This window comes from Podarcis cretensis (assembly GCF_951804945.1).
Source record: "Podarcis cretensis genome assembly, chromosome: 14".
Taxonomy (NCBI): Eukaryota; Metazoa; Chordata; class Lepidosauria; order Squamata; family Lacertidae; genus Podarcis; species Podarcis cretensis.
In genome coordinates this window covers 22,827,882-22,852,982 of record NC_137183.1, presented here as the reverse complement: position 1 = coordinate 22,852,982, position 25,101 = coordinate 22,827,882, and the positions used below count along the sequence as shown (strand labels likewise).

At 44.0% G+C, this 25,101-nt stretch overlaps 1 protein-coding gene across 3 annotated transcripts in view; it reads right to left on the bottom strand.

The window, feature by feature from the left end:
• The window catches only part of ADAMTS17 (ADAM metallopeptidase with thrombospondin type 1 motif 17), a 188,599-nt gene that overhangs the window by 68,315 nt on the left and 95,183 nt on the right, over window positions 1-25,101 (bottom strand). For all 3 annotated transcript variants that reach the window (XM_079954201.1, XM_079954202.1, XM_079954203.1), the window contains 2 exons: window positions 10,662-10,802; window positions 9,331-9,481 (listed from right to left, as the gene is read on the bottom strand). In XM_079954201.1, the coding sequence (XP_079810327.1) occupies window positions 9,331-9,481; window positions 10,662-10,802 (292 nt within the window). The remainder of the gene's footprint in view (window positions 1-9,330; window positions 9,482-10,661; window positions 10,803-25,101) is intronic.

Here is a 25,101-nt window from a genome sequence, read left to right as displayed (position 1 = left end):
ACCTTTGACTGGACTTACCCATCCAGGGGTCCTTTACCTTCACCTTCCCTTTTTGTATGCAGCTTTGATTAATATACACATGTTGGTAAGTATGCTATTTTCAATAATGTGTGCATGTCTATGCACATTTCCCTCTAATATATGCATCTTTGTAGACATTGTTTGGGACGCGGGTGGGGCTGTGGTCTAAATCACAGAGCCTAGGACTTGCCGATCGGAAGGTCAGCAGTTCGAAACCCCGTGACGTGGTGGGCTCCCGTTGTTTTGTCCCAGCTCCTGCCCACCTAGCAGTTCGAAAGCATGTCAAGTGTAAGTAGATAAATAGGTACCACTCCGGTGGGAAGGTAAACGGCGTTTCCATGCGCTGCTCTGGTTCGCCAGAAGTGGCTTAGTCATGCTGACCACATGACCCAGAAAAACTATCTGTGGACAAACGCCGGCTCCCTCAGTCTGTGAAGTGAGATGAACGCACAACCCCAGAGTCGTCTGCGACTGGACCTAATGGTCAGGGGTACCTTTACCTTTAGACATTGTTTGGCTGGAGAACTGTATCACACAATTTGTTGAATTGCAAATGTGCCTTAAAAAGATCCTCAGAGAACCTTGACAGGACAATTTGGGATGACCTCAAAGCACCAACACAACTGGGGTCTTGTGTATGTATGTGTGTTTTTAATTTAATTTTTCTTAAAGATTTTTTTTGTGATACAAAACAAACAAATAAACAAGGAAAAGTACATATAGTGTCTCCAGTTTCAATTCATAGAGCCTTTTTTCACAGTCCATTTACATTCAATATGAGACACTATGGCAATGAACCAGCAAAGAAGTTCTACTTTTGTTAATGCTCAGAGACAAAAAGAAAAAAACCCACCTCATGTGAAATTAATAACATGTCTAATTGCTGTCCTTGGGTTTTATGGTTTTCGTAAGTTGGGTTATTTAAAAAGTGTGACTGTTTTCACTTTGCTGTTTTATATGAAGCTTAAGTGTTTGGTTTCACAGCTTCTGTGTATTGCAAGACTTTACTCTTACTAGAAAATATTTTTCGTATTATTATTATTATTATTATTATTAATTATTACAACCCATTTTACATTTACTGGAATGTCTCAAAAATGTTTGCATGGGTTTCAGTTTGGCTGATTATCAAAAGGCACTCTGGCTTAATGGGGGGAAAGGAGGGAGAACAAACTTTAAATAGAATTGTAAAATACAATGTGGGAATCTAAGAATATCCTAATAAAAATAATTTTTAAAGTGATGGCTATAAATAAGAAAAGGGCTTGAGAAACTGAAACACAAGCAGCTTTGAATTAACTTCCACAGGGGCTGGTGTGGCAATGCAAAACTACAGTTACGCTTCCTTTGAATTAGTTAAGATCTGTATTGTGGTATACCAAGTGATGTGTAATATTGGTGGGCAATGACTGATTGAGCTGCCTTAATGTTGCAGAAGAGACAGAAGGCAGAAGTGTCACTAGCTGAACTGTTCAGACCCTACAAGAAGGCTAAGGCACATAGATCAGTCCAGGGAAGGTGAGAGAAGCATCAGTAGCAGAAGGAAGGAGAAGGCAGAGGCCTTCAGGGTCAGAAAGCAGGGATCCCAGAAGTGCAGGAGGGCACAAAGCACTCCAATATGAAATTTAAATTTAAAATAAAAAAGGATCATAACTCAGTTCTGCACCACTTTGTTATTGGTTACATAGGCAGAATTCTTTTTTTTGAAACAGACATATATTATATGTGTATATATGTGTATACACACACACACACACACACACACTCCTCCATTATATATATTTGCATACCATCCTTCATCCACAGATCTCAGGGCAGTTTGCAACAAGAGAGCTTCAAAATGATGAAAAAGGAAGTGCCATGAAGTGGAATGGGCTCAATAAATAACAAACAAACAAAAAAATAACCAAGAAAGCTGACAGCTGGAATTAAATCCCTAGCCAAGACAATTTAAAGTACAATTTAAATACAGCTTTAAAAGGATAGTACTGCTGGTTTCCTCATTGAGGAGTTCCTGATAAAATATCTAGGAATCTCAGGGTTTGCTAGAGATCCAGTTTGAAAAGCAAAATTTTCTATATTCCATTTAGAGAGCATTTACAGTATTCACATCACAATAATCATGCCCCCCCCCCGCCCACTTAAGTTAAACTTCTGAAGAATGCCAAGGTCAAAGTGCATTGCATCTAGCTATTTAACAAGGCTATAAATCTTGGGGGAAACAGCTGGTGCTGGGATCAAGGGGTTCATCTTTTTGCGTGGACAGGCGGAGTCCCCAGATCCCGAACGGTCCCCCTCCCATCATGTGGAATAACGACTCAAGATAACATGCTATGGGATTAAATTGGACACAACTTTATTAAATTTCAAATGTGGGTAGACCTTGGCTCATGCATTGGGCGTTCTCCTTCCCCAGCCGGGGACCTAGGGAGCTTCAGGGTTATCCAGTGTGTGTGGGGGGATGGGCCGGCTCTGGAGAACATATGTTCAAGCAGAGATAGCCGCCCCCGTTACGCCACCACCACAGGGGAGAGCAATGACGACCTTTCGGCGTACGGTCAAAGCCTCCCTTCAGAAACCCCTTTAATGTGGAACCCTGGTATCGCCGCCGCAAAGCGGAAGATGGACTAAAGGATTCCGCCCAAGGCCTAATACCGCCAAAGTTGTGACGTTTTGCTACGGGAAAGGCGAAACCTGCCAATGCAGGGAAATTCCTTTCCGGCCCTTTAAAAGTGACCTTAACATAGCAGCGCCCGCATACCTGTGAAGATAAGTTAACCTTCAAAACCTATTGTTAAGTCGTGGGTTGACATAGCAGACGACACAGCGATTTCTCCAAGTAGCTCTTTATGTTGTAAGCTGGAATAGAACTGACTGCAAACAGCTCAGCCGGCCTGCTTTTATAGGCAGCCGGCTGTCAACATTGTAGCAACAACAGCCCAGAGTTCCCGCCTAAAATAACTGACGTGGACCTGAGTGAAAACTATCTACAGACCTGAGTGAAAACTATATACAGTATCCCCACAGCAGACAGCCGCGATGAGCTGAGAGTTCATGTTGTCTGGTTGCGAAGGGCTGGAACTCTGATGCAAAAGGCCTTTGTGGCCACCCCCTCCACACCCAGTTGAGCACCCGGCTGATGGTGCGATCCTGGGCAGACGCGGAGGCCACAGTGGCAGCCGATACAGGCGCTGCCGGAAGATCCTCAATCAGAAGGAGCGATGAAGCTGGAGCCGGGTCTTCCACAAATGCTGGAAGAGGGCAACGGCTGAGGGCGTCGGCATGGCCCATCGATTTCCCCGGGCGATGGATGAGCCGGTAGTGGTAGGCAGCCAGGAAAACAGTCCATCGCAGCATGCGTGGCGAGAGGACCGGTGGAGTTGGACGATCACCGGCGAGGAGGCCCAGGAGTGGCTTGTGGTCAGTGATGAGGTCAAAAGTCCTACCATAGAGGTATTCATGGAACCTCTTCACTCCAGCCACAAGTGCCAGTGCCTCCTTGTCGAGCTGGCTGTAATTCCGTTCCGTCAGAGATAGCGTCCTGGAAAAGTAGGCGAGCGGTGCTTCTCTTCCGTCTGGAAAACGGTGACTAAGGACAGCACCGATGCCAAAAGGTGAGGCGTCGCAGGCAAGGACCAGCGGCCTGGATTCACTGTACTGTACCAGCACACTGTCTGATGAAAGGAGAGCCTTGACCGCATTGAAGGCCGCCGTCTCCCGATGACCCCAGGCCCAAGGCGTCTTAGTGCTAAGGAGTCGGTGAAGAGGCTCAGCCACTGTGGCTTTGTGGGGCAGGAACATGTTATAAAAGTTCAGCAGCCCCAGGAACACCTGCAACTCCGTCTTGTTCTTTGGGGTGGGGGCCTGCTGGATAGCGTGGATCTTGGATGTGATCGGGTGAAGGCCGGAGGCATCGATAAGATAGCCCAGGAACTCTACCTGTGGAACGGCGATCTGGCACTTCTCCCTCTTTACCTTGAGCCCGGCCTCTTGGAACCTGGTCAGCACGGCACGGAGGCGCTCGAACAGCTGCTGGTGTGAGTCTGCAGACACCAAGACGTCATCAAAATATGGTACCACGCCCGGAAGCCCTTGCAGGAGACGCTCCATAAGGCTTTGGAAGATGCCAGGAGCCACACTCACCCCGAACTGCAACCGGCGGCAACGGAATGCCCCCCGGTGGGTGACGATCGTCTGGGCTTCAGCAGTGGCATCATCGACGGGCAGTTGTTGATAGGCTTGGGCAAGGTCCAGCTTAGCAAAGACCTTACCCTCACCCAGGGAATGCAGCAGGTGTTGGACAACAGGAACCGGATAAGCGTGCTGCTGAAGTGCCTTGTTGATCGTGCACTTGTAGTCAGCGCAGATTCTCACCGACCCATCTGCCTTGACAGGCGTGACGATGGGGGTTTCCCACTTGGCGTGGTCAACCGGCTCCAAAACTCCTTGGGCGATCAGTTTGTCCAGTTGTTCGTCCACCTTAGCCTTGAGAGCAAAGGGAACCCGGCGTGGCTTTAGCTTGATGGGGGCGACTTGTGGATCAAGGCTAAAGGAGATGGGCGTACCTGTATATTGCCCCAAGGTGCCGTCAAAAACCTAGGCAAAGTCTTTGACCAGACCCTCAGTCTCTGCGTTAGAGATGCAGTTGATGCCGGTGACTTCCAGGCCGAGGGCATCAAACCAGTCTAGCCCTAGGATGCTTGGCCGCTGACCTTCGACCACCACCAACCGGAGCAGGCCCGAAAAATCATTGAAGGCGATCCGGAACCAGCCAACGCCTACCACGGGAATGTCGTTTCCCTGGTAGTCTCTCAGGTGTACGCGGTGAGAGTCGAGTTGCCTTTTGGACACTCTGGGTACCAGTCTTTTGATGGTGCTCCATGACACGATGGACAGGGCAGACCCGGTGTCGATCTCCATGTCACATGGAGCTCCTTCAATGAGACCGTGACGTTCAGCTTGCGTCGCATAGGCGAGTCGGTTTGGTCAATCGTGGTTCCAGACGGGCAGCGGCAGTTGGTGAGAGCGAAACAACTTTCCTTGGCAGACTGGAGTGAAGACTTGGACTTGCGAGTCGATGAAGGGGGGGTGTCAGACGGAGCCGATCGGCAGACCTTAGCAATGTGGCCCCTTCTGGAACACTTCCTACAGATGGCGTCTCTGAATCGACACTTGGCACGGGAATGGTTGCCTCCGCAGCCGGCACATTCCGGTTGGCCCTTGGACTTCTGTTGGAACTTCCTGCGCTCCCGCTTTGTCTGGTGCACGTCATCGTCTTCACTGGAGGATGCCTCATCACTGCTGGCCTCTTCATGATGCACCGGAACTGGCTCCCTAGCAAGACGCGGGCTGCTGGACTTGCGGATCTCCTGGGCAGCTTCTGAGGCCATAGCCTCCTCAATGGCTTTCTGTAGCGTGAGGTCTGGCTTGGCGAGGAGACGCCGTTGCAGATGGATGTCCCGGACCCCGCAGACGATTCGATCCATCAGGGCATCGTCTAAGTCTCGGAACTCACAGTGCATTGCAGCCTGTCGCAGGGCGGTGGTGTAGTTGTTGATTGACTCCCCCTCTGCCTGGTTCCGGTGGTAGAACGCATGGCGGGCAGCAATCTTGGATGGCTTTGGTGCGTAGTGGTTGCGGAGCTTCTCTTGGATCGTGTCCCATGGTGTTGCCTGGACTGCTTCAGGCACAACCAATGCTCGGGCCGTCTCAAACACCTCAGGCCCACAGAGGCTGAGGAATAGGCCCCGCTCCCGATCCTTTGATACTGCTGTCAGCTCGTTGGCTTGGAGGTAGCAGTCGAACCGAGCGAGGCAGGAGTCCCATGATTCAGAGGCTGGCGCAAACGGCGGTAGAGGCACAAGTGAAGCCATGATTCCGATGCCGGCATGAAGGGCGATGGATGGAACACAGTGCTCTTAGCCAGAACAGTCAGCTCTGAATTGGTTCTGTCCAGTGATTTCGCTCAGTGATTTCGCTCTGTGATTCAGCTCAGTGATTCAGCTCAGTTCAGAGGCTGGCCGCATCTGGCTGTGCTCTGATGTCCATCGATCCCATCCTCGTCGCCAGTGTTAAGTTGTGGGTTGACATAGCAGACGACACAGCGATTTCTCCAAGTAGCTCTTTATTTTGTAAGCTGGAATAGAACTGACTGCAAACAGCTCAGCCGGCCTGCTTTTATAGGCAGCCGGCTGTCAACATTGTAGCAACAACAGCCCAGAGTTCCCGCCTAAAATAACTGACGTGGACCTGAGTGAAAACTATCTACAGACCTGAGTGAAAACTATATACAGTATCCCCCTGCTGGCCCAGGGTGAAACTTCACTACATAACACCTATGAAGAAAAGTTAACCTGCAAAAGAAGACATTAACTGAGGGTGGGTAGGGTGGGAGAAGCTCTGGAGCCAAGTGAGGATTCCCAGGTAAGATCCTCCCTCTATTGTGTGGGCAGGTAATCCCTCTCCTACCTGGCCTGGTCTCCTTGGCAACGCTTCCCCCAGGTGGGATTGGACAACTGACTGAGGTAGGTGGAGACCTCCAGTCAGCCAAGCCTATGCTGATGGTGCCGCTCCAGATCTAGGGCTGCGCGCGTCCACGCAAAGGGCGCCCCCCGTTTTAAGCAGGGAGCGGTCATTGCCATTATACTGAAATATGAACATGAGGGCACGTGAAATGTAGCAAATTCTTTAAAAAGAGATATAAAACATTCTGCTCCAGTCACCTGATTTACAATGAATTCAGTACAGAGGCAAATAATTTGGGGAAAATGTAAGTTCTATGAGCTGCAATTTTCCTTTCAAACAATTGCTTTAGTGTGACAGAAGACAGAAATCCAGTTTATGTTTCCCCCACCCTACCCCCAACAATACCCACTTTTAAAAGTTTGGTTTTTGTAAATCCCACACAGGATGACTTTATTCCATTCAGTAGTATTGGTTTCCTCTTTTACCGTATAACATGAACTAACAATAAAGTTCCATTCAACATTAAGACCACATCCACACATACATAAAAAGCACTTTTGTTCCACTTTACAAGACACGGCTTCTTCCCAGATAATCCTTGGAACTGGAGTTTGTTAAGGGTCTCGTAACAACTTTCTGCTCCCTTAACAAACTCCAGTTCCCAGGATTCTTGGAGAGGAAGCTATGGATTAAGAGAGGATTAGAAAGCGTAGGGGCCATAACCCCCATTTCCTTGAACAATAGTAAAATAATATTACACAATATTAAAACTGGATGGACAATTGTGCCTCAGATTTGCAGAGGGTGAATTGGGGAGGCCATTCTACTGAATAATCTCCGGGGGGACTGAAATTCTCTAACAGTTAAAAAAATTGTCAGAACATTCATTTCCAATGAAATTTGGCTCATCCCTATGTTGGTGAACTAGTTGTGCATGTGGAAATGTGTGGGTCTCCGAGTCATACTGTTCTTTAGTCTGACTCTCCAAGGTCAAGGTCTTGGACCCGTGCTTTCCAGATAAGGGACAAGGAGAGAACTATGTGTTGTTGTTGTTGTTGTTGTTGTTGTTGTTTTGTTTTGTTTTGTTTTGTTTTGTTTTACTGAATGTTATCTTCGTAACTCTTTTTTTAATACCAAATTTCAACAAAATTGAGTAGGGCTGATTTACTGAAGCTTGTTTCCATTTTGTAACAAATGTTTATATTTATATTCTGTTTTTCATATATTATCTTATTGGATAAATATTGGCTAAAACAGCTTGCCAATATTTTCTGCAACTTAGACCAACTTCTCGTTTTAGCCCTCTTCCTCTACTCTGCTTATTTCTTGTAGAAATTGTGGATGATAGAGCCCTAGCCATTAACACATCTACTTTGAAAGAAGTTGGATTTCAACATAATTTACCTCTCAGAGCCCTCTCTCTTTCTTGATCTTTAGTACTTCAGCTATAGATTTATACCTGTACATATTAGGCCACAGCATGGCTCAGGATACAGCAGGTAAAAATAGTGACTCCCCACCTTAACCACCATTTTGCATTTGGCTGTACACCACCTCTTCCAACATATTATTTTGCCCTTGGCTTCAGTTCAGGGGTGGGGAACTTTTTTCAGCCTGAGGGCCATATTCCATTCTGTCCCACATTTCAGGGGCCACATCCCATTGGTGGGCAGAGATAGAGGGGAAAGTGGCCATAACCACAGGTGTGGGTTTTACCTTTGTACAGTTGACTAGTTTCTGTACACATTCACACACACCCCTCTCTATCCTCCATTCAGGCAAGCAACAAGCATTATCTGAGTTCATGCCCCCACCGTCCCCCACACTACACCACTGTTCGCCAGTGCCTCAAGTTAACTCACTGTGCATACTATAAGGTCCTCCCCTATAGAGAATCCTGTGCAACTCTCAAGGGTTCCACAGCTGACGTGCAGGGGTTCCTCAAGAGAAGGCAACACTGAAAGGATTTCCTGAAGGTTGAAAACTACTGCAGTAGGCCAAGCAGCAAAATACATATGTATATATAAAGGCCTCAAGCCAAGGAAAGCCAACCAGCTTCTCAAAGGGAAAATAATTGAGAATGTCCTTTCTTTTAACAGACACTTCCTGGGATGGTCTTTAAAGATATACACATTCAGAACGTCTCTCAATAACAGCGAGCTTGGTGGTCCACATTCCCCGAAAAACACTACTTAGGAAGATTTTTAAAATATTTTTTGTGCTCATTGTTTTCATGTTGCATTAGCTGCCTTCCTGATCCAGAATAAATAAAATGGAACAGTTAAGGCTTGAAGTTCATTCCCTCTGCTACAGCACACAGTGAAAAGTTTTATTAATTTGGCACGTCTCATTTATGTAACATTAAAAAATATAAATGGTTCTTATTTTCTGTTTTATCACATTTCAAGTTCCTGGATTTTTTACTAAGGGGAAGGGGGGGGCATTTACTGAAACAATTACCTCCCAAAATAAAGAGCAGAATTACAAACTACTCTGTCTATTCTAAGTGCGACCTCTAGAGGAGAAATGGCCAAAGTCTGTATTCTCAAGGGCCACTCTGTAAACCACACAGCAGTCTAGGGGCCAGAATAAATTTTGCCACCCAAACTGGCTTTCTTGGGAGCGCTGAAACTCCATAACAGAGCTGCCATTGACTTTGCAGTTGAGTTCATGTTCTCAGGCGCAGAATTACATGCTATGTACAAAATAAATTTCTTTATTACTTCCATCTCAAAACAATTTGCCCTTATAAATGAAACTGTGGGCATACTTTTTTTAAAAACCATGTTTGGGGCCTTATGGTTCGGTCCCCAGCTTGTTTATGTCCCAAATGGGTTATCTTACCTCCATATTTTTGCAGAAAGTTGCATTGGTTCCAAAGAGAATCTGGCATTGCTCATCTGCGCTGTAGTGCATTCCTGGAAGTTTGTAAGGAAGTCGCACAACATAACGGCTCCGTGGGTCTGTTACCAGTAAACAGGTGCTAACTTTTGACCTGAAGAGATAAAACATATTTTGAAGGGCATTGTGAGAGCATTGCTCTATTTCATCAAATGACTGTATTTTCACAATATAATGGACTTCCAATTTAGCAACCTCTTCAAAACATGCCTCCCAACAGTGTACTACTATGTATATGTACTACCTCCTTTTTAAGTGACAGCGTGCTATGAAACTGTGCTATGTATTTGATTTGTAAAAAAAAAAGGTATGCAACACTGTTCTGTTCCATAATGAGTGCTTAAAGAGGCTTATACTGAAAATCTACAGGACAGAATTAACAGCATCAATATCACAATAAAAATGAAAATATCAAATATCAGATTCCCATGACAAAATGTGTTGGCTACAATCCAGAGAGTTAACCGTGAAATTAATGTTCTGATGGATTATGGACTCAGAAAGGGATTATAATGGAGCTGCTAAAAGGGGGAAAATGGTTATAATCTTATGAAGGGTTTTGGGTAAACTTTGGTTCCAGTTCAGACCTTCCCCAAATTCAGAATTGTAAAGAAATTGGCAGAAATTCTAAGAAACAAACTAGGCACAATGATAAAAATGTGACTACCACAAAAAATGACAATCATGTGTCTAGCTCTGCTCTCCTTCTCCATAATATCTAGTAGAAAACTTATCTTATGACATCACAACATTCTATATTTTCCTACCTCTACTCCAGACCCTTGGCTGCCAGCAGTGAAAGCTGGGAAAGTGCATAATTTTGTGATGCCATGATATAAGTTTTCTACTAAATGTTATGGAGAGGATGGGAGAACTAAGACTCATGGTATATCTTATGCCAGGTTTGGCTCAAAGAAGAAGAATCACTCACGAATGTTACATTTCTCTATTACTTTCATGGCAACATTGCAAAAGCATAGAACTGGATTCTTCATTCAAACCAACATATTTCAGTTGTCACAAAACACTGGCAAGGTTTGATTTGAAAAGGACAGCAAAACTGGGATTCTTGTCAAGAAGCTGTCAAGGTGCTGAAATATGGGTATCATAACGTTTCTGATCTCCTGCCAGTAATGTCTGCAAAACCCAGGATTCAAAGGAGACAGCTTCCACCTTCTGGCACCCACCATTGAAAATTGTTCATCATTTCTGCAGAGAAGACAAGAGACTGGTGTCTTGTGATTCAAAGGCTTTGCTGACAACAGCATTCTTACTTGAGAAACTTTTCAAGGTCATCACGACTGCAGGAAGACCAGGATAGGTCACTGGGATTCCTTCCCTTCACCCATTCTCCGGACATGATGTGAGATCTTCCAGCACAGGACAAGTGGTCATCATCATGGCTCATCCCCATGCTGTCAGAGAAGAAAAGGAAATAAGTAAACCAATACTGTGAATGGGACACTTCCATTTGCAGTTTCTCAATTTCAGTTTCAAAAAGTAACAATATATTGTTTATTTCTAAGAGATGGCAGATCTGAAGTACTGCAAAAGAGTTTTTCAGCCAGATAATCCAAACTGTGGCTACACTAGAGTCCCATAGACTGGCTTGCATGCTGGTACCACTCAACTGGCAGCAATGTCTTCATGGATTTACCATTCTTGTGGAACTGCCACAACATTCCCCCTTGACTCCGGTCCCAATTCTGCCAGGATAGACACCTTCAGCTCTACATTATCAGAAATGAGAATCTAGCTGTTTCAGGGATCCCTACGCACAGCAATGTCACTCGGATCAGTGATCCAGGATGCAGAACTGAGGATTTCTGTCTGTCATTGCTAGCTTAATGGAAAGAAATTTTTCAGTTTCAGCCAGGTAAGTAACTCTACACAGGGTACAAGGCTAATACCTGGCAATCACAAGGTACAATGGAAGAGTGAACACAGAAGCCAATGGCCTCAAATAGTGCCTTTGTGTAAAGACCTGGACACAATGCAAGGCTCTGTACTTAAAGGAGCACCAGATTTAAATGCAGTAATTAGCTGTAAAACCACCTTCAAAAACTTGAAAGTGAGATCACACTGAGCACATTTACCTAGATGGAAAATGAAAACTTGTACAGCAACAAGAAAACCAGGCAGGGAAACAACCCATCCCTTCTTCCAAGGAGTTCAACACAGTGTAAATGGGATTGTCCCCTTGTAACCTCACAACAAATGGGCTGTGAATAGGATCACGCTGAGAAATAATGGCTGGCCTAAGACCATCCAATGACCTCATAGTTGAGCAGTGATTTGAACCCAAGTCTCTCTGCTCTAAGTCCAACGGTCTTCCCACTGCTCCTGGGTTTTTGTGGCCACAATTATGCCCAATTATGGAATGGCATTAATGCAATTGTTAGGTTAGTGGGCTGCATCTGATTTGGTAGGTCTGGAGTAATCTGATAATAGCCAATAACCAAGTTACAGGGAAACGCATGTAAAAGATCTACATTGGCTCCCAGTATGTTTCTGAGCACAATTCAAATGGCCCTAAACGGCCTCGGCCCAGTATACCTGAAGGAGCGTCTGCACCCCCATCATTCCACCCGGACACTGAGGTCCAGCGCCGAGGGCCTTCGGGTGGTTCCCTCACTGCGAGAAGCAAAGCTACAGAGAACTAGGCAGAGGGCCTTCTCGGTAGTGGCACCCGCCCTGTGGAACGCCCTCCCATCAGATGTCAAAGAGATAAACAACTACCTGACATTTAGAAGACCTCTGAAGGCAGCCCTGTTTAGGGAAGTTTTTAATGTGTGACATTTTAATGTATTTTTAATCTTTGTTGGAAGCCACACAGAGTGGCTGGGGAAACCCAGCCAGATGGGCAGGGTACTACTACTACTACTACTACTAATAATAATAATAATAATAATAATAATAATAATTTAAAACAAAACTGCTTCTTAATGGCTGATGGTCTGTGTTGTGTGTTTATGAATAACTGTTCTTTTCAATGCAGCAAAGGGCCCACAAACCTTACCTAACAATGCAGCACCCTTGCAACTGAGGCCATGTAATCCTTGCCTCCAATGAGCTGCATTTTAAAGGGAATTCTGGGAAAGCGGCTCCTCTGAGCCACTTTACAAAGGTCTCCGTCTTTTCCTCACATCTGTTCATGCCTAAAAGGCTAAAGCGAAGGGGGGCGGTTTGTCAGTAATTGCCTTTGTGCTTTGAGTTGGGATGCCTTCATTCAATCAGCATATATATTCTCACGGCTATGCATGTAATTAAAAATGACTGTTAATCAGGGCTGGTAGCTAGCACTTGCTGCTTTAAAATAAAATAATGAACAAATACGAATAAATAACAGAGCATATTTCCCATTCACTCCTCATTGAAATAATTCCAGAAATAGCACATTTGAAAATCTTTCCAGAGATCACAGGTCTGAAGCTTTTGGTATGAAATACACTCATCCTTCTCCCCCTTTGGAAAAACTAGTCTTAGATATTCCCATAGGGAATTTCCTAAAACAGAATAGAGGGGATTTTTATTTTTAAGGGTCTGTTAAACAGGAATATTGTAATGAGTCCCTGCTTTCTCTTGTCACACATTCTTCTTCTTGCACAAGCCTCTTCATAGTTAATCTAAGCAGGAGTAGCGAAAATGGTAGGAAGTCAGCCATATGCAGCTGCTAGAAAGGCTAGAAACAATGGGCAGATGTCAAGGTTGAGACTATTGGATCAAATCAGATTAACATTCTTAGTTAAAGTAATTTTTTTACCTTCAACCCATTCACCCTTGAAATTAAAGGAAAGTGTGTCCTATATCACATACAGGCTAGCTCATACATGCATAAAGCACAACTTGTCTGTGCAAAGAAGCTACCTCACAGATCAAACACAGGCACAACTTCATTACAGTGGCTTAAGTACTTAATTCATTCCGGAGGTCCAGTCTTAACCTGAAACTGTTCTTAACCTGAAGCACCACTTTAGCTAATGGGGCCTCCTGCTGCTGCCACGCCGCCAGAGCACAATTTCTATTCTCATCCTGAAGCAAAGTTCTTAACCCGAGGTACTATTTCTGGGTTAGTGGAGTCTGTAACCTGAAGCGTCTGTAGCCCGAGGTACCACCGTATATAGTTTTAACTAATTCATGCATGGTTTTTTCCGGGGGACGAGACCATTTTTCTAGCTCTTACAGCAGTGCAGTGGCGTAGCATGGGGGGTGCAGGGGGGGCCGGCCGCACCGGGCGCAACATCTGGGGGTTAGGGAAATCCACGGGTTAGGGGGCGCAAATCCACGGGTTAGGGGGCGCAAATCCATGGGTTAGGGGGCGCAAATTACTTGCCTTGCCCCGGGTGCTGATAACCCACGCTACGCCACTGCAGCAGTGCAACAAAGCTGGAAAATGTACATGCCATACTCTGGTGAAAGTACAAAACGGGGACCAAGCTGGACTTAGAAGTTTATCCAGGACTTATACCTTCTGTGGAGTGCAACATGGGAGCAAGGAAGAGACCCTCCTGAGTTCCATGCCCATTATCACATGTGCCAACTACCCTACCCCAGCACCTGTGAGAATGGCCAAAGACCATCTTGCCTGTGAGTCCAGGAAGACTTGCTCACTACCTTACAGGCCTTTTCCTACCTGGCCTGGGAGGGTGTGGCTCTGATTGATTCCAGCGGGAGAGGGGGATTGTTGCTGTTACTGATATTTTGCACCTTTCTTTTAGATAATGATGATGATGATGATAATGATTTGTATACCACTCTCATCCAAAGGTTACAGGGCAGTTCATAACATAACAAAATGAAAACGTAAAATACACAATAAAACTAAAACAAAGCTACAATCACCACCCCCTCCCACAAACACATTTAAAAGGCCATAGCATGATATATGTGGAAATTGTTTAATTTGGCTGTGTACGTTTCGATATTTTATTTATTGTTTATAACTACCTTTTGTTATGTTTGTAATTATGTAAACACAATTTCATGTTGTAAGCCACCTTGAGCATGGTTTTAACTACGGAAAGGTGCATACAAATAAAATGATCTATGTTTGTATGTATGCCTGCAGGGAGAGGGCCTTTGCACACAAATCTGTATGTGTGAAGGCTTCCATGCAACCTGGAACTCTGCACAGTTGCAGTTCCATGTTGTGTGGAAGCCTTTGCATGTACTGCTGTATGCAAAAATCCCCCCTTGCAGACATTCATGCTGTATGCACAAGTGCCACTGGGTTGGGCTAGTCAGAATGGATCTGAACCCTGCTCTTGTTGCTGTATATGCAAACGATAATGTCTGAATAGGACTCTTGTGGTCCAGAAGCTGGGCTTCAGTGCTCTACCTGCCTTATCCTCCCTATGGAGAACTACACCCCCCCCCAAGCAACTACATGGATACACTATGCAAATAAACAACATGCACAGTATTTGCTTAACTTATGTCAGTTAACCCAGTCAAATAACTTAGCCTTTCTTTGTGCAGAATTTGGAACTGGTTAGTGCAGCGCACACACAAGTCTAGCTACTGCCCTGAGGCTTTGACCAGAACTCCTGTTAAAAATTGATGGGAGCCTTCCCAGTGATTACGATGCAGAAGAACATTCTTCCCAATGAAAACTCACAAACAGTTACATAAGCCCTTCTTCTTTGTCCCATTAAAGCTGTATTTTCCCCCTTAGGGTCATTGCAGATTTCCATCCAATGCCACAAGGCCATTTTCCCACCCCAATAAAAGTTTTATGGTGAGCTGTGTTGAAACATCTACTTTTTGGGCCAACGTGCCAAGAAAAACGTGAAGCATTGCTGAAGCTTCCTGAAGGACAAAAGAGCTGCAGCTCCACCTACAACACATCCTGCTGTTGATGCAAGAGCCAAGTATGATGCAAGTTGGAAGTCGCCTTTCCAGTGCAGAGACTCCCCCCCACCCCAGTTTTTTGGGGTGTTTTTTACTCACTCTTCAGTCCTCAGTGGACTTGAATGTTAGGAATTTTTATTGGTGTTTCATACTGAAGCTGCAACACTGGAAGAAGGCCAGTTGCTAAACTGATTCAATATGTTTAGAGTGTTTCGGCTCTGAAATGCCTAGCCCGGCAAATCTTCAGGCACCCATGCGTGAGACAAGAAGCAATGAAGGAAGGGCCCTGGTTTAGAAGAAGAAGAAGAGTTTGGATTTGATATCCCGCTTTATCACTACCCGAAGGAGTCTCAAAGCAGCTAACATTCTCCTTTCCCTTCCTCCCCCACAACAAACACTCTGTGAGGTGAGTGGGGCTGAGAAACTTCAGGGAAGTGTAACTAGCCCAAGGTCACCCAGCAGCTGCATGTGGAGGAGCGGGGAAGCAAACCACTACACCACAGAAGCTGGAGTTTGAATTGGGCGTTGTCTCTGGTGCGAATTCTACTCAGAGCAGACGCGCTTAAATTAATGGACATAACTAATGTAGGTCCATTAATTTTAATGAGTCAATTCTGAATAGAACTAGCACTGGATACAACCCTTGGAACCTCACAGGAGGAGGCTGAGGGGCTCCTTTCCAGGACTGTGCCTGCTTAGCATCCTCAGGTATAAAAGGAAAATGGGACATGCAGCAGTGTCCCCTGTGACTTACAGACATACAGTGGTACCTTGGGTTAAGTACTTAATTCGTTCCGGAGGTCCGTTCTTAACCTGAAACTGTTCTTAACCTGAAGCACCACTTTAGCTAATGGGGCCTCCTGCTGCCACCGCGCCGCCGGAGCACGATTTCGGTTCTCATCCTGAAGCAAAGTTCTTAACCCAAGGTACTATTTCTGGGTTAGTGGAGTCTGTAACCTGAAGCGTATGTAACCTGAAGTGTTTGTAACCTGAGGTACCACTGTATAAGGCCTCTGCATTGCCTAGGCCTAATTTTCATTACTACCGGACTGGTTTTCTTTCCTTGCCTGGTCAGGAAAGCAGAGCTTCCAACTAGGGATGTCAAAAACAGAAGTTGCTGATCCTTCCTTATTTGCCCCATGTCCAGAATGGAAATCAATCCAGTGAATACAATGCTTTCAGTCTGTAAATGTTACATAAGTGATTACGTCCCCCCATTTGTATTTTGTTTCCTCTGCACTGAAATGGAACAGAGTAACAACAACATAATTTTACGAAAAATTCTATTTGCTGTGTTGAAGTGAGACATAGTGGCAAGTTCAATAGGCTTCTGTGTGTGGAATGGTAGGGTGGCAGCCATCTTGCCCTTCACCTCAGGAAGAAAAATGTATTGGATCGCCTCTGCTGCCAACATAATATGATGCCTACAGACAGGTGTTTTGACACATACTAAGAGTAAAGAAACTCTACCCCACTCTAATGAATTAATCTCTCTCCATTGCCTACAAGCATGCAAAATGGATATTTTATTCATCAGGAGAGTGCTTCCTCAGCAGGTGCCAGCTTCCAAGCTCTGTTGTAATCCAACAAACGTTATGCACAAGTCCATTTGCTAGCAACAAAATCCTCCAGCTCAAGAAGTCTAACACCAAAAGGGTATGAAATTTCAGCTGTGTCCATGTCCCAACTGCTTTTGCCTGCCCATCAATGGTATTTCTACTTCCTTTTGAAGTGAGAAAGGCTGCATTCCAGTTGACAGCCCCTCATAGTTCCCAGCTCTCCATTATTACTCATATCAGAGCAGCTGGGAAAGATAATTCAAAATCCTAGAGCCATTTGGCTTGGCTGCTCCATAAACTATTTTAGAAGTGCATTGTGCAGTCTTCTCTGCCTTCTCCACAGGGCGAAGGCGACAGAAGACATTGTAGGTGATGGCTTGGTATCAAAGCAACTCCAAAACAAGACATACTGTATAAGATGAATCCAAAATTGAAATTGGCAAGCAGCGGTGGGTTGCCTGTTTGCCTATAAAACTCAGAGCTAATGAAATCAAGTTATTGTATAATAACATAAGAGAATGAATAAGCCACTTGAAAAGAGATACCTTTGTTTCGGAAAACATTTGTTGGAACGTATTGATATTAAGTTGAATTACAGTGTAAGGCGAGGGAAGCTGACATATCTTGAACAACAGACACATTCTGAGGGTATTAAGTTGTAAATGGATGGGATCTTGGATATCTTCTAAGTCAAGGGTCAGCAAACTTTTTCAGCAGGGGGCCGGTCCACTGTCACTCAGACCTTGTGGGGGGCCGGATTATATTTTGGGGGAAAATAATGAATGAATTCCTATGCCCCACAAATAGCCCAGAGATGCATTTTAAATAAAAGCACACATTCTACTCATGTAAAAACACCAGGCAGGCCCCACAAATAACCCAGAGGTACATTTTAAATAAAAGGACTGTAAAAACACATTGATTCCTGGACCGTCCGCGGGCTGGATTTAGAAGGCAATTGGGCCGGATCTGGCCCCTGGGCCTTAGTTTGCCTACCCATGTTCTAAGTGATGCCATCATGTTGGAGTTTGGTATAAGAGCGCAGAAATATATTGTCTGGTAAGACTGCTGGTTGAAAGAATAAAGAAACTTAAGATTTATTACTTCTGGCAAACAAAGCCATTGTGGGTGCAAGCTCAAATATGGCCATCATGGAGACATGAGGTTATAACAAAAAGAAGTCTAACACTAACTGACTCAGAGGAGAAGCAGGAAGGAAGTAAAAGCCCAAGGAAAGACAATTTACATGTACTCAAGAAGGAATCGCCAAGAGAAGAATAGTTTGTCTCTCTGTCCATTGCCAGTCCCCCCTCTTTCAGGTAACTTATTGCAAACAATATTGCTTTACTCCCAATATATCATAGGTATGTTTTTCAGTAAGTCCTGCATGCACTTCTGTTCATATAGTCGAGATTTTCTGCACAAAACTGCTTTGGCAAGCAAAAAACCAAACCAAACCAAAAACAATGAAGGGTAAAAAAGCATAAGCAGGAGAATAAACTAAAAGCTACTTTAGGTGTACCCAAGGGTTTCGCTACACCTAGCTGGATTTTTGAACTATCTCCCCTCAAACATCAGGCCAACGCCGTATCACCAACTGCTTCTAAAAGGGCCTTTAATTCCAAAAGCAATTTGCCATGTGGCAAGTGGGGTCACTTTGAAAAAAAGCAAACACAAGTCCAAAGCATCCACAGAGTTACCTGCACAGTTCTATCCATATCCTCTCCTCTGCCTGCCAACACAAATAACAATTTGCCATAGAAGGCAATAATGAAGGGTGTGCCCAAATAGTGGATCTGAAGGTCAGATGTGCTCCAGGCATCCCCAGAACAAATGTAGCTGCTTGTTAATTCTGGGATTGTATCAGTGCCAGGAACATATATCCCCTTTCAGATTTGTTGTTTGGACACACCCTTCCCTATTGGCTTCTATGGCAAATGGGGGCTACTATTAGTGATCAGAAGATAGCTAATGAATAATGGTTGGAGGATGTGTAGATGTCTGCATTACATTCTAATAGTCAAGCAATCTACCTTCTTTTCTTTTGACCACGATTTGGAGCAACTGTTGCCCTCTAGCATCTTACCCAGTTGCAGGTGGGAAGAGAATCTGGTGACTTCTGTATTCCACGGGGAACAGGTTTCCCCAAATCTACCCCCTTCCTCTAAGCTTTTCCTGAAGTATGTGTCCAACATTCCCAGCAAAATGTCCCAGTGCCAGAAAAACAGCATTGTTTATAAGCATCTTGCAGAGTTTTACTTCAACATACTGGAACTGTGTGGAAAATGCGAGGAGTGCTGAGACATTTCGAGAAACCTAGCCAAAATAATCTTAGTTTAATCAACAGCACTGCAGCTCAGCTGTCTACCCCCACTTGGGCTCATTCTGCTGAGTAAGTCAAAGACACACGGAATAGCTAGGCTATAATGAGCTGGCAAAGCTTACAGATGTTTTGTGCCAGGATGGTTCTGGTTCAATCCATCATGGCCTTTATTGGCAGTAATCTCCTTTGCCCAATGACGCAAACCCAAGTAGAGCAGGAATGCTTTCCGTGCAACTGTTTGCAGAGTGTGCATACTGCAGATGCAAGACAAGTTAGCATGTGCAATAGGTAAAGATGCATGCCTTGTTTCTCAAGGAAAGCAAATCTTACATATATACGTGTGGATGTTTAATTGAAGCACCGTGGCTTCTGTAGTCCCAGCGGTTTAGCAGGTTTTCCTGGTTCTAAGGCCAACAGCTGAAGAGCATGCTTAGATGGCATGAAAGAAAGGGATTATTTGCTCATTCCATTGCCTTGCAGTTTCCCCTAGTTGTTCTATGATTAGGCAGGCACACACAAAAGACACAGAGGTGGATAAAGGGAAATATGGGTAGCTGGGATTTACTGCATGGGACTGGAAAGTGGATGGTGAAGTGTGGAGTTAGTGCGGCCTGTGATTTCACACAAGATTCATGATCTAGGCAATTTTAGCATTGGCCTCTCCCAATTGCCACAAAGGTCTAAACCTCAATGGCCTGAAACCAACAAAAGAGAAAGACTGAGCTATATTCAATGGGGGAAATGAAAACAAATGAGAGGGAGGGCTATGGCTCAGTGGAAGAGCATCTGCTTTGCATGCAGAAGGTCCCAAGTTCAATCCCCAGCATCTCCAGGAAGGGCTAGGAGGGAACTCTGTCTGAAACCCTGGAAAACTGCAGATAGTCAGTGTAGATAGTACTGTGATACAACTGTATTCCCAAAGTCGGAATGCATCCTGGGTCTTAACTAGGGTGGCCAGCTGAGAAAGAGGACTGACTCAGTATAAGGCAACTTCCTTTATTCCAATTGCTGGGATTCACCTAACCAGCCTTGTCAGTGGAAACCCAGTGCAAGGAATCCCACTTGTGCAATTGGATTTTCTCCTCTCTCCTCCCCTGCACCCACACAATTGGTTTGGGGGCAGCAGTTGGCAAACCCCCAGAACAACACAGAAGGGGGGCGGGCGGGTTAATTTCATCTAGCAAGCTGAAATGCTTGTTGAAACAGAATGATTAGCAAAGTATGATGTCATGAAATGCATTCTAAATAAATAATTAGAAAATAAATCAACAGATGGTGATAAGAAGCACCCAAGTGGCAACCTTACATTAAACGCAACCCGGATGCCATTGTCAGAGTGATGATATCTGTGGAGTTTGCAAATGTCACCCTGAAATATGAAGCCACAGTGTAAAAAAGAACCAAATGTTGTCTTTTTTAGTGTTGTCAAGCTGAGCACAGAGTACAAATGAACTCTGAAAATGTGTTTCCATTCTTCTATGGGTAAAATAATGAATAATTAAAAGGACAAAAAATATGCTACCCTAGATGTCCAATAGAAATAGCAGAAAATCAAAGTAGTACATGGGCAGAGGTAGGGTACTCAAGAAGTTTCCCAGGCATGGGTAATAATAATGGTAATAATAATAATAATAATAATAATAATAATAATAATAATAATATATTTATACTCCGCTCATCTGGCTGGGTATAGTGCAGTGGAAAGAAGTGAAGTGCAGTGGAAAGACCTCAAACTAACCTATTGTATTAAGGGAATATACACATGTCAAGAAATGGCAACTCCCGAAAAAGGAGTGTACTGGAGGAAGGGAGGCAGCAGGGCAGGGCAAGTCAGGGGGAGACTCACATCTGTTCCAAACTCTGTTCACCTCAGTCACGTGGCCTAACAACCCAGGGGAAGCTATACTGGCAAAAGGGGTAGTGTAAGTCAAACTACTTTAAAGGCTTGTTTTCCTTCTGCCAGGCTCTGACAGTAGCCTTGTTATCAAATGAAGTTTGGAGTAACAGTAAATAGCACTGGCATAATCTACCCAGCTCTGTTCCTAGACAGAATCTGGAATAGAGGTAAATTATACCGGCATGATTTGCCCTGACGTAAGTTATGTTGGCTTCCTATAGTTTGGATTGCTCTGTTAGTTTGTTATCGCCACTTGAAATGCCTGTTCTTAGGAACCTCAACATATTGTGCCAGCAGAATTTCTGCAGTATGTGTCTTTGGAAATCATAGTTAAAAGGGGAGTTACTGCATATCATATTATCAATGCAGAATCATGTATCTCAGAAGGAGATTCTAGTTTTTGTTTTTCATGCAATGACAGCCATCTGTAAGTGCAAACTAAAATCCATAACATACCTCTAGGGGAAACATGAGGGATTTTTTGTTTGTTTTAAAACAAACATCCCTAAGTCGTCGTCATGACATTCCAGAAATCCTCTCTCTGGCCTGCTTCATTATTTGGCTTAATGTCTGCAACGTAGCCTGTGCAACGCTGAGTGAAGCCAGCAACCAGGAAACCTAAAGAAAAGAAATGGCCACCAGCCAGTTTGTTGTTTGTGGTGGCCAAGATACCGGAATCTCCCTCCCATTTATTCTGGGCTGTTCCAAGGGTCCCTTGTGAAATATTTCAATTTTTTAATATGTATTACAGGCAAATCTCTGCACTTCACACATCTGGATAATTGCTTTTTTCGACTTCCTGCTTGGGGAATTGAGAAAACTCACTTGTGTGCCCACGTTCTATCATCTCCAGCTTGCACACACAGGTTGTGTGCAGCGGGATGTAATTTGGTACAGGCCTCGTAACTGCTGGAGACAAGTCGCTCTCAGGGCTTGTGGTTGTGTTCTGACATCTTTCTCTGCTCCTACAGACTTCTGCGTGACAAAGTCTTCCAGACACAAGCTCCCCAAGCTCTCATCTGAACCTTCAGTTCAACAAGATGCATAAGAAATGGCAAGCTAATGAAAGGGGTCCCAACGGTCCCATCTCCTGGGAGTAAGAAATAATTACACAGCGATGAAAGTGGGGAGGGGAGAGAGATGGCAAATGAGATTGTCCGATTCAATATGCTCCAAAGGCAGTTGAACTAAGAATAAGGCTTGGAATGTGTGTTGCCTAAACCCAAGGTCCCTGCAGTCTGTTGCTGGAGGGTGAAGGCTTGTGCTGGAGTGTGGAGATTAACAGGCAGGAGGCTTTGCTCTTTTGAGCAGGCATTGGCAGAACGCTTGTCCTGTGGCATTTAATACTAGGCCTAGCCAATCCAAAGGCTTCACGTTGCTGGCAACTGCAGGGACAGATGTTGCGTATCTCTGTTCCCTGATTCTATGCCTGATGAGGACGGTCCATGTAGGAATGTCAGAAAATTCAGTTGGAAACAGAAACAGGAATGGAAATTGCCACAATTCACATGTTTGTCGGAGGTCAGAAATGGAAATCGTGCAAGCAAAAACAAGCAGCATTTGCTATCAATTTTTTTTTTTTTTAGTTCACAAACATTATGTAAATAATTATGTTTATTTTGGCCATAGCAGATAGCAAGATGAATAATGTAGGGTTTAGTGGAAGCTGGATTGTAGTGGGTGGGAAAGAGTGCTGGTTGCAACAAACACAGGGCAGGATAGAAATCACTACTGTACTTCCTTACATCCCTATCTGAGTGCAGTGATTGCAGTAATTTAGATACATTTCCTTACAAGCAAAATTGGGATAGGAGTTTAGAGATGGTTCCTGGTAAATGTGTGTGTGTGGGGGGGGGTGCACCCACAGTCTGGGGTGCTTAAATAGGTTAGTTTCAAACTTTAGAATGTCCTTTCCACAACTTTAGGTCCCTAGATATTGTTGGACTACAACTTTCATTATCCCCAGCAAACAAGGGTCAATGTTTAGGGATGATGTGACTTGCACAGGAGACTTGGGTTTGCAGAAGACTGCTTTAGACCATGGCATTCCTCTGCTCTACATGAAGATATTTGTGTGCAAGCCTCACGGCAAGAAGGGTACCCATCAGAAGTTGCATGGAACCATGTAGTTTTTTCCTTCTCTTTCTTGGCCAATAAAACATTCTGTAAAGTTTATGGGCTCATTCCTTTTTATTGCAAATTCACAATGATCTGTGCTCATTATGCTATTGGAGTGGTCATACACAGTCCCGCTTTCAATACCATTTGCACCTGCAAAAGTTTTTAGGCAGTCACACTGTTTCATAGCACCACTAAATGCAGGCTCCATGAACAGATGCAATATACCAGTTTGTGGGGATAAGACAGGAGAGGATTGTATCTTCTCCAAACTCTGCTTTTCAGGAGCATCAAGAGGAAGAGTGTTGAAAGAATGGAATTATAAAGTATATTGGACCAAAATAATGTGGTTCTTTCTCACATGTTTCTGTGCCTGCCTCCATTCTGAAAACCATTGTCAATGGACTTCCTCTTTATCTTAACAACTAGTAATGTGGATGCTGGATTTTCACAAACTAGCTGGTTATGAGTGTTTTCATATGTTACTAAATATCACCTGTGCACACTTGACTGCTTTAATTGCCGGAACTGGCAGTGGTACAGGTGCCATATAATACCCGTTCTGCATTTGTAAGAACTTAATCATTTAGCGTAGTAGCAGCTGACTTGGGAACTCCCTGCCTATTGAAATCAAGCAGAAGCCTTCCCTGTACTCTTTTTGGAGCCTGCTACCCAGATGCTTAAAAGCTGAGGTAATTTTAATCCAATTTCGTATTTTAACTTTTGTATGGTTGTTATTTTATCCTCGATTTTATTGTTCTATCTTTCTGTAAACCGCTTTAAGGTTTTTTACAATCAAGCAGTGTATAAATTTTATGAAATAAATAAATAAACAAACAAACAAACAAACAAACAAATAAATAAATAAATAAGTGGCCTTCCAAAAATCCAACTTCCATAGGAGGCGGGTTTTTTTCTTTAAGAACAGGGTTTTAAGAAAGAAAGAAAGAAAGAAAGAAAGAAAGAAAGAAAGAAAGAAAGAGAGCAATGTGAGAATCTATAGTTTCAATACACAAGGAGATGTTTCATGTATATACTAATCCACTCTCTAATGGATTCATTCATTAGAATAAACCCTGCCTGAAACTTTTTATAAAGCAGCTGTCTGTAGCAATGTTTTTGCAGTAAATCCAAGCAACACGAGTGGAGGATTTCAGAATCCGACACATCAATTAGTAAGCTCATTCACTTTTTCCACAGCGTAACAGCCGAGGTTGTTTGTGAATGCCAAAACTGAAACTTTGATCTGAACAGACATCATTTGTTTTTCCTCCTGTCAAGCAGCAATACATCTTACCCTTTTAACCCACACCAGGAAGCTCTACCTAGAGATTTTGCTGAAAGCTACAAATATGGAAGATTAGGTATTTTTGGCAAAGAACTTTGGGGGGAGGATACCTAACTTTTCATCAGACATAATACATGTGCTGAATTATGTTTCTCCATTGGAATTTCCGGGTATATATATATTTTATGTTATTTTTATCTTATTTATCTTATTTATTTATTTATTATATTTCTATACTGCCCTTCATCCAAGGATCGCAGGGCATTTTACAATATAAAGACAGAAAAACACATAACATAGTAACCAACAAAAACAATAAACCCACCTCACAGTTTAGGAGGCCATAGATTGTTTAATTGGCCAAAGCCAATTGTAGAGGAACATTTTTTGCCTGACACCTAAAGATATGTAATGAAGGCACCAGGTACAAACAAGAACATAACCATACTACAGATATAAGCATACTGTTATGAGTTGTAGGATGTGGGTGGGTCTATGTGCCTGAGTCCCCTTCTAATTCCTGGATCCAGCACAGTTTCATTTTCTGGAATAGCCAGGTTAGCTTCATGGTGAGGTAATGGCCCTCTAAGCACAGGCCATTAGGGTAACATGGGAAGTGGCTCCGAGACAGATTTCAAATGGGTGTGCTGATGCAGATCTTCACTCACCCCTCCTTCTT